Here is a 9,943-nt window from a genome sequence, read left to right as displayed (position 1 = left end):
ACTGATATTGACCTGTATTTTCCCTTCCTAAGAGCTCTGTTATAGGAGCTTTCTCTTCTGGTCAAACAGGTCTGCCCACCATTCCCTAAACATCTCACAGCTTCCTGTCACCTGGAATGCCTGGTGTCTCTATCTCTTTTATGACCCATGTCCCACTCTGCCTCTTCCAATAAAACCTACCTTAATACTCCTATATCTGAACGCCTTCTGGCCCCTCATATCTACGTATGTCATTTAGGACATACTCCCTTGTTGTAGGTACTCGGGTATACCTCTCATCTCTCCTGCTAGCTTAGACCCTTCTAGAGTCAAGGACCAGTTCTCACTCAGATACGCCATGGGACCTATAGAGCTCATCAGCTGTGATGTCGTGGTTAAACAAACAAGCTCTGGTGCCAGACTCCCTGGGTTCAAATCTTGCTTTGTCACTTGCTAGCTGGGTGATCTCAGTTATGTCACTTATCCTCTGTGTGCCTTAATTCCCCTGTAACATGGGAATATTAATAACATATACCGCAGAGGGCTATTTTTTTAAATAAATTTATTTTTGATTTTACTTACTTTTAGCTGCGTTGGGTCTTTGCTACTGTGTGCGGGCTTCCTCTAGTTGCAGCAAGGGGGTGCTCTTCGTTGCGGTCCGCGGGCTTCTCATTGTGGTGGCTTCTCTTGATGTGGAGCACGAGCTCTAGGCCCGCGTGCTTCAGTAGTTGTGGCACACGGGCTTAGTTGCTCCGCGGCATGTGGGATCTTCCCAGACCAGGGCTTGGACCCGTGTCTCCTGCATTGGCAGGCGGATTCTTAACCACTGCACCACCGGGGAAGCCCACAGAGGGCTATTTTGAGAATCAAAATGATACTTGCAAAGCACTTTGAACGTTGCCTTTCACCCATTAAGTACTCAAGAAAAGCTAGTCCTCTTTATCTACTCCAACCTGTACTCTCAGCAGGAACTGCCAAGCGCCAAAGAATGGCATTCAGCCTGTCCCCCATGGTGTCTAGCTCAGTTTTGCCTTATACCAAGTTTACCAGACACTCACTGAAGGAATTCCCTACCTGACTTTAAATATCCTTCCTGCTCTGAGCCCCTTAGTTGACTGATGGTATTGTCCACAGCCACCCAATACAGTCTTGTCTCCTTTCTGTCTCCCAGACATTCCCCACTCATTCCTACCTTTGTGCCTTTACTCACAGTGTTCTTCCTCCCCGGAATGCTAGCCCTACCCTTCACCTTTCCAACTCCCACCCATACTTTACTCTTATTATGTATGTATACACACACACACACACACACACACACAATTTATTTATTTATTTATTTTTGGCTGCTTTGGGTCTTTGTTGCTGCCCGCGGGCTTTCTTTAGTTGTGGCGAGTGGGGGCTACTCTTCATTGGGGTGCGAGGGCTTCTCATTGCGGTGGCTTCTCTTGTTGTAGAGCACAGGCTCTAGGCACGCGGGCTTCAGTAGTTGTGGCACGTAGGCTCAGTAGTTGTGGTGCACGGGCTTAATTGCTCTGCGGCACGTGGGATCTTCCTGGACCAGGGCTCGAACCCATGTCCCCTGCCTTGGCAGGCGGAGTCTTAACCACTGCACCCCCAGGGAAGCCCCCCCATCCTTTACTTTTCCACTCAAGCCTCACCTCCTCTAGGAAACCTTCCCTGGTTGCCTCAATTTACCCTCATCTTCCCCTTCTTCGAACTCCCTCAGCAGTCCAAGTCAGAACCACATAACTGAACATACACTAATATTTTTCATGGCAACTTTTGTTTGTTTGTTTGTTTATTTTTGGCTGCGTTGGGTCTTCATTGTTGCGGGTGGGCTTTTCTCTAGCTTTGGTGAGCGGGGGCTACTCTTCATTGCGGTGCACAGGCTTCTCATTGCCGTGGCCTCTCTTGTTGTGGAGCATAGGCTCTAGGCATGTGGGCTTCAGGAGTTGTGGCTCACGGGCTCCAGAGCGCAGGCTCAGTAGTTGTGGCACACGGGTTTAGTTGCTATGTGGCATGTGGGATCTTTCCGGACCAGGGTTCGAACCCATGTCCCCTTCATTGGCAGGCAGATTCCCAACCACTGCGCCACCAGGGAAATCCCTCATGGCAACTTTTGAGTCTTGGTCTTGTCTCCTCCGGAAGTTGATAAATTCCTTAAGAACAGTTAGGATGTTTTCCCCTCTCCTGCCATCTGCCCCTGGCATGTAACCAGTACTGGGTACCCAACAGGTGTCCAGTGAAGACTTATCAATTGATGTACCCATATGCCCGGGTATGGCCAAGGGAAGCCGGAGCTCTGGCTCTCTTTCTGGCAGTGAGCTTGGGCTGGGGTGAAGAGAAGGCAGGGGACCAGTTTCTGCTGACTTCACTTATTTCTTCACTGCCCCTCAGGTCACAGAATTAGCAGGATCTTCAGGTATACCTTCCTTCAAACTGGACTGATCCCTCAGTTAATGGTTGACATTCTCTGTTTACCTTAATGATTGCCAAGATCTGTTGCTGCACACGATACATTTTGTGGTTCAACTGCCTTGGCCCCGAGGGTAGAAGGCAATTCTGAAGAGGTTTTGAGGTTCTGGGATGGGATTGGAAATACTTTGGTCCATCCCTAGCCGCTCAGGGCATGGGCAATAAACAGAGGGCCACAGAGCACCCTGGCACTGCCATGTGGGGGAAGCGCTGCTCTCACCTCAGCCTCAAGGGGCCAGTAAGCATTGCCCATGGCTTTTTTTTTTTTTCCTCCCCATAGTCATGTCATTTTAAAGACTGGGAGCTGGAGGGGAGATGGAAGGGATGGCACACATTGGATCTACCTATGGCCAGGGGTGGGGGAAGGCTGAGGGCTGTTAATGAGCCCAGGTCCAGTTCAGCCCCCCAGACTGGGCTAAATATGCATACATGGGCGACGATGATGCCTCTCTTCCTCTGGGACAGGGCAGTAACTTCAGGCTATGTGATTCGTGTCTCCAAAGCCACTGGGAGCTCAGGGGATCAATCTTATTTAATGATTGTGTGTGGGAGGAAGTAGGGCTGGTTAATGTTTGTCTGGTTCCTCTTGGGCTGTGGGCCATATCTGGCTCCAGCCCTGGGCTCTTTGTCCCTCCCCTGGACTGGGCTGACAGTACCTAGTGACATAGTGCAGACACGCCTGCAGACATTCCCTGGGGAAGGGCAGCAGCAGCCAGGTGAGGAAGCTGGGGGCTGAGGGAGGTGGGCCCCGGGGGCTGGTGTGGCCCAGGAGGGCAGAAGCGGGGGCTGGGGAGAGGCCCGGGTTTTGCCTTCTCCTGGGCTCAGCATTCAGCCACTTAGATCCCTTCTCTGCTTCCCTCTGAGCTGGGCTGAGGCCCCTCCCGCCAGGCTTGCTTAGTTTCTCTCTGTAACCCCCAACTCATCCTCTTTCCAGGCTCCGTGTTGCTTCTGCTCTCACTCTTTTTTTTCCCAGACAAGAATCCCCCTCATCTCCACAGGGTCAAATCCCCAGAAAGACTTGAGGGGCCCCCACCAAGCTCAGGGTGGCCAAGTTTATCTCTTTAAGACATTTCCTGCCACACAGGGTCAGGGTTCGGTGGGGGCTTCTGGGCACTGCCAGGTGCTGTCTTCCTTCCCTGATTAGAAGGTAAACCAGGCATGCAACCAACATGGGGGCTGCCAGCGGATGCATACAGTGTGCACTCAGCAGGCCCAGAGGACCAGCCGACGGGGCCAAGATTTGGGAGCATGTGTTTCCATCTTCTTGAGGGAGACAGGGAGACTCAAGATGAGCTTGGAGTAACTGATGATCGGGCGATCTAAAAGACGGGTGGCTCCCCCCCCCCACCCCAGCTGTTTAAAAGTTGTTCCAGCTGTTGGGAATGGCACTTCAGAATGCATGGACTTTTAGAAAATGAGATGGGGAGAGGAGAATAGAGACAAGAGGGGTTTGAATGGAGAGAAGTATATGTGAGGATGCAGCAGAGCAATGGGGAAGGGACCCAGGCTTTGGTGAGGGGCCAACACGAATCCTAATCTGAGCTCCAGGACTGGCTTACCAGCTGTGTGATAAGTTACTCAGCTTCTTTGAGCCTCCATCTCCTCCTCTGTGAATTGCAGACAATAACCCACAGCTCACAGGGTTGTAGTGAGGATAAGAGTTAAGGAGCAGACCACTTCTAGCACACAGTAGGTATTTCATAAATGGTGGCTGCTATAATAAGCCCAAGTAGAGAGCAACAGGAAGTCAGATAGCCGATGGAGCCGTAAGAGGGCATAGTCCAAACAGTGACGAAGGGAGCTGATATTAGCAGGAGTTCTGTGGAAAGACCATGGCAGAGTGAGAGAAGAAGAAAACTGGAATGAGCTAGATTGGCCCTGACCCAAGCCCAGCCACAGGATACGTATGGCAGCGTAGAGGGAACAGTGCAGTGACTGAGGTGCTGTGGAACCACAGGGGGTAGGCAGGGAAGAGAAGCAGGTGAAGAGGCAGAGGGCTGGAGGAGTTTGGTCTTAGCCGCGCCAAACTGATGAAGGCAGCCCAGAATTCAGAAGAAAATCTCAAAGAAAGGTCCCTGTCCTTTCCTGGCCAGAGGCTGCCTGTGAAACAGGGGAGGGAGTGTGGAGTCTGAAGCTGAGTGTAACCTCAGCCAGCCCAGCCGGGCCTCTCTTCCCCAAACCAGAAAGACACAAGGAGTTGGAAGGAGGTACAGGGAAGAGGTGGGAGCAGAAAGAGAGAGACAGACTTGATGAAAGTGTGCGTGTGTGCACGCATACCCACGCATGCTGGCACATGTGGAAAGGAGTATACGTTTTTGAGTTATGGGCCTGGTCTCAGAATGCATTGTCCTTTAAGGAAGAGAGGCTGCCAGTGTACAAAGGCTTTAGGGTCAGAGGAGAACAAATTTGAAATTTGACTCTATCATTTAGCAGCAGTGCAGTTGTCATTGAGGTAAGTTATTTAACCTCCCTGAGCCTCGACTGCCTTGTCTGAGAAGTGGGTATAATATTAGTTGGAGGCACTAAGGACGATCTCCTGATTTGGAACTGTGCTCGAGTGCTTGGGCAAACCTGAATATGAGGACAAGGCCAGAGGCTGACATGGTCAGAGAAGTCTTGCCCAATTAAACATGAGAGCAAAACACTCCTGGAGCAACACAGAGCATATCAATACCTGGACTTTAACCCAAAGTCACAAAAACAGTTTGGATTTCAAAATCAGGTAAGTCCCCTGGATGCTTTTGAAATGAAACCCTTGAGGTATTGATGTTGACATAGGGATCAGCTCTCCTTCCAAAGGGAGAGCAAAAATTGAGATCCCAGTGCCTGCACAAGGGTCCTTAGGGGCCCCAAAGGGAGCTCCTGGATATGTCCCAGAGGGCTCAAGAAGATGGGAGGCGGAGAGCTACAAGAACCTAGAAACTCAGGGGTGGCCAGGCTGTCTGTGGGGCACCGCTGAGGGACAGAGAGAAGAGAACACGTGAAGTTTGCTTTGGGGTTTGAGGAAGCAGCTGGAGAAAGGTAAGGAAGGGGAAACAGAACAAATCAGGAGGCCCCCAAAAGCCCTGGGAAGGGAGGAGAGGAAAACAGCTGTCAGTTATAGGAAAGGGGAGAAGGGCTAGAGGAGAATAAAAGCCAGACCAGTCTTCGATCTCTCTGTTTCTGAAACACACTCATAGAAAGAAAAATGATTTACTGAGGCAGTAAAACCTTATGGGAAAGGGTATGGGCTCTGGAGTCAGCTTGACCTCAAATCCCAGCTCTGGCACGTACTCACTGCGTGACCCTTGTGACACTGGGATAAGTCCCTTCACCTTCCTTTGCCTCAGTTTCCTCATCTGTGACATGAGGATTACAAATAACACCTCCGTCACGGGGTTGTTCTGAGATTCACATGAGATCGTGTGCGTGCAAGGGCCTGGCACATAACAGGGGCTCAGGAAATGGTTATTCTTAATAATGCTCCTCGACCACCTGTTTTTGACTCATGTCTCACTGGATGAAGCGTTTCTTCCCGGGGTACCTCCTGTAGCAGCTCTGCCTTCAGAATCCCAGGCTTGGGAGAAAGGGCACCTGCGTCCCTGCTTTTCCCATACTGGTTTAGGCCCACAGCATGAACTGGCTGAGGTTTTTTTGTTAAGCTAAATGAAGGAGCCTTGTTCAGGGAAGTAATCTATCTCCCATGGGCCGTCCCTTCGTCCCCTAGTTCCTGTCATTCCGTTCCGTTCCCCACAGCTTTTCCAGTTGCTAATACCCTACCCTTTCTCCTACAACAACCACTGTCCCTGCATCCAGGCCTGTGTGTTCTCACAGCCAGTTCCCGGCTTCCAGCATGATCTCCTTGCAACTTAATGGCAGAAGTGGTGGGAGGTAGAAGGAGGCCTTCTTTGCCTGCCTAAGGGACAGAGGGGAATTTCTTCCCTAGAGCAACCGGCAAGCTCAGGAAACCAGGAGTTACCATGTATGCTTGACTTGGGGGCAGGGCAGCAATGGAACAGTCTGTTCTGTCTCAGAGAGACACTATAGGTCAACAACAGCATTGGGAAGGAAAAAAGAGGGATATTGGGTTTGGCAGATCATTTAGTTCCTGCGAAGCCACATTGTATTCTCTTCCTGATAAGGTTTTTACTTCCCTTGATCACCAACTATGATACTGGAGCTGGGCTAAGAACTTTTGCAGGTTGCTTCTTTGAACCTCACCATAACCCTGGGTATTAGCCCCATTTATAGATGAACACGGCAGACTCAGAGGTTCGGTAACTCAGCCCAAAGTCGTAGCCAGTGAAGAACCAGGATTCACACCCAAAGCTAGGTGACTCTTACCTATTCCGTCTTCTGACTTTCTGTTTGCTTGCTTAACGTTTGCTTTCTCCTCCTGGCTTGTCCTCACCTGTCCACCCTCGATATGGGCTCAAGGAGGGATGGTCAGGGTTTGCCCCATGACACTGGAGTTGGACTGTACACACTGGTCAGCAGCTTCCTTGTTTCTTGTGCTTTTATGGCTAGCATTAGCCTTTGCTTTTGTTGCTGCTGCTGCTGCTGTTGTTGTCATTAACGGCTAGGCTTCGCTTTTGTGGACACCATCAGCAAAAGCACAAGGATTATACCGTGGAAAGAGCCTAGACTTCTGCTGCGGATACCTTTGTGTTTCATCTTACTCAAACACTTCAGCTGTGTGATCTTGAGTGAGTTACTTAACTTAGCTGAGCTTCAGCTTCCTCAGCTGGAAAGACTGGGGTAACAGTCCTTAGACGCTTGCTAAATGGGTCAAAAGAAAGAATGTATGGGAAAACGCTTAGCACAGTTCCTGGCTTGATAAATGTGAGCTCCCTTTCCTAAGCTCAAGCTCACCCGTTCCCTGGAGGGGATCTAAGCCTAGGAAAAATCCTGCTGAATCTAAGTTTCTAGTAGAGTCACCGGAGAGGGCCTCAGCCCAGAGCCTCCTGGTTCCCCCGGGTCCCCTCTTACATGCACCTGTCTTTGTTCCATCTTCCCCCCGCCCGCCCCGCTGTGGCCATTCTTCTGGTGGGGCTATGGGGCGGGTGCGGCGATGGACCGGGCGGGCACAGAACAGGTGGGTGCAGGCTGGGTGTCCGGCGCTGGGACACAAGTGCTCTGTGTGTAGGGTGGGCGGAAGTCAGGGCGTTTGATCTGAATTCTAAAGGGCGTTGTTCAGAGCCCCACAAAGGTCCCATTGTGCAGACACTGGGTATAAAGCAGCATATGACTCCCCAGCACCGGGCGGCGATGAATTGGGACGCAGGCGCGGACCCAGGGACCACTCCCCCTGCACAGACATGAGACCATAGGGGACCTGTCTGGGTGGCCTCAGGGATAGGCGCTCCCCAAGGTAATGAGGCTTTGTTGGGTTTGCCCCAGGTCCAGACTTAAGGAGCTGGGGGAGGGGGAGCTAAAGAGGATGGGCCGACAGCAGAACAAGATGGGCCTGGCAACAAAGGGCAGGAGAGGAAAGAACGTTGGATGAAGGCGAAGAAGGGAGATGGGGCTCAGGGAGGTCAAGTCATCAAGTGAATGAGGGAGGAGAAGGAGGAGGAAGAGAAAGAGAAGGAGAGGCTAGCACGGGAGAGGGGGTAGTGAGGAAAGCTATGACTCTCCTTCTTCCTTCCTTGTCACTGGCTCTTGGAAGGGGTAACGGAGTGTCAGGCAGTGTTATGGTGCCTGGCTTTCGGCCCCAGCTTCCTGACAGCTTGCTCTGTGGCTCATGTTTTGCAGGTGTGAATGAGGCAGGATGAACTGGACGGGTTTGTACACCTTGCTCAGTGGTGTGAACCGGCATTCTACTGCCATTGGCCGAGTGTGGCTCTCGGTCATCTTTATCTTCAGAATCATGGTGCTGGTGGTGGCTGCCGAGAGCGTGTGGGGTGACGAGAAGTCTTCCTTCATCTGTAACACCCTCCAGCCTGGCTGCAACAGCGTCTGCTACGACCACTTTTTCCCCATTTCCCATGTGCGTCTGTGGTCTCTGCAGCTCATCTTGGTTTCCACCCCAGCTCTCCTCGTGGCCATGCACGTGGCTCACCAGCAGCACATAGAAAAGAAAATGCTGCGACTTGAGGGCCACGGGGACCCCCTACACCTGGAGGAGGTGAAGAGGCACAAGGTCCACATCTCAGGGACACTGTGGTGGACCTATGTCATCAGCGTGGTCTTCCGGCTGCTGTTCGAGGCCGCCTTCATGTACGTCTTTTATCTGCTCTACCCTGGCTATGCCATGGTGAGGCTGGTCAAATGTGAGGCCTACCCCTGCCCCAACACAGTGGACTGCTTCGTGTCCCGCCCCACGGAGAAAACCGTCTTCACTGTCTTCATGCTGGCCGCCTCCGGCATCTGTATCATCCTCAACGTGGCCGAGGTGGTGTACCTCATCTTCCGGGCCTGCGCCCGCCGAGCCCAGCGCCGCTCCAATCCGCCCTCCCGCAAGGGCTCCGGGGGCTTCGGCCACCGCCTCTCACCTGAGTACAAGCAGAACGAGATCAACAAGCTGCTCAGCGAGCAGGACGGCTCCCTGAAAGACATACTGCGCCGCAGCCCCGGCACCGGGGCCGGGCTGGCCGAGAAGAGCGACCGCTGCTCAGCCTGCTGATGCCACAGACCAGGCAACCTCCCATCCCGTCCCCCACCCTGCACCGGCCTGCCCCTCCTTCTCCCCTGCTGGTGCACAGGCCTCGGACTGCTAGGGATTGCTCCATCAAAACCTTCCTTCCCTCCCAACTTCCCTTCCTCCCAGGGCCTTCTGCCTCAGGGGCTGAAGGGGTGGGGAGCTGGAGGCCACCCACGCCAGCACTCAAGGCTACTGGGCTCAAGGCTACTGGGCGTGTGGGCCGCGCTCGTTGCCCGCACCCCTTCCACTTCACTCTCTCTCTCCCTGGGACCACTGGGGACCAGAGGTAGGATGCTCTGACAACATCTCCAATTATGAAACTAATCTTAACCCCGTGCTGTCAGATACCCTATTTCTGGAGTCACATCAGTAGGGAGGGATGTGGGCAAGTGGAGTGGAGGGAGGGTGCTGTGGACGTGTGGGTGGAGAAGGGAGGGTAGCAAACACAAGAAAAGGAGGAAGAGTGCTTGCCGGGCCCGAGGAAAAGGAGGACATGTCTGGGGTGGAGGAGGTAGGGGGGGAGAAGCAGGCAGATAAGCTGGAGTGGGGGTTGGTCAGGGCTGCCTTTGCCTCTAGTCCCTAAGGCCTCTCTCGGCCTGAAATGTTACACATTAAACAGGATTTTACAGTAAACGAAGAGGTGGCTTGTGTGTTTGTGAAGTTCTTTCTCCTGCAACCTCTGACCTCCCCCTGGATGAGCTGGCCTTGGCTTTTTGCTGATCAAGAAAGGAATGGGCAAAAGAGTTAGTGACTTGAGTAGCTGAGACTGCCAAGGAGGGATCGCCACCCCCCAGGCCGGGCAAAACCAGGCCCAGGGCCATTCTCTCCTGTTTTTTGTTGTTTTGGTTTGGGGTTCCCCCCCTCCCA

General features: G+C 52.7%; 1 protein-coding gene across 3 annotated transcripts; it reads left to right on the top strand.

Annotated features, from left to right (window-relative positions):
- The first annotated feature begins 3,081 nt into the window (after positions 1–3,081).
- Positions 3,082–9,709, top strand: GJB1 (gap junction protein beta 1). 3 transcript variants are annotated; one of them, XM_024758104.1, is made up of 2 exons: positions 3,082–3,170; positions 8,188–9,709. In XM_024758104.1, exon 2 carries the CDS (start codon positions 8,204–8,206, stop codon positions 9,056–9,058), a length of 855 nt encoding a protein of 284 aa, XP_024613872.1. In that variant the 5' UTR covers positions 3,082–3,170; positions 8,188–8,203; the 3' UTR covers positions 9,059–9,709. The 3 variants fall into 3 exon arrangements, with proteins under 3 accessions (XP_024613872.1, XP_024613873.1, XP_024613874.1); XM_024758105.1 differs by lacking the exon at positions 3,082–3,170 and adding an exon at positions 3,719–5,176 and having other exon boundaries at positions 8,188–9,697; XM_024758106.1 differs by lacking the exon at positions 3,082–3,170 and adding an exon at positions 5,422–5,475 and having other exon boundaries at positions 8,188–9,697.
- Positions 9,710–9,943: the final 234 nt, after the last annotated feature.

This window comes from Neophocaena asiaeorientalis, unplaced genomic scaffold, assembly GCF_003031525.2.
Source record: "Neophocaena asiaeorientalis asiaeorientalis breed wild unplaced genomic scaffold, Neophocaena_asiaeorientalis_V1.1 scaffold760, whole genome shotgun sequence".
NCBI classification, from domain to species: domain Eukaryota; kingdom Metazoa; phylum Chordata; class Mammalia; order Artiodactyla; family Phocoenidae; genus Neophocaena; species Neophocaena asiaeorientalis.
Note: the sequence above shows the minus strand (reverse complement) of the source record. Positions and strands in the feature narration are given on the sequence as shown.

What these genes read in the sequence shown, in the direction of transcription:
- GJB1 (XM_024758104.1), top strand. Translation starts at nt 8,204, where the DNA reads ATGAACTGGACGGGTTTGTACACCTTGCTCAGTGGTGTGAACCGGCAT.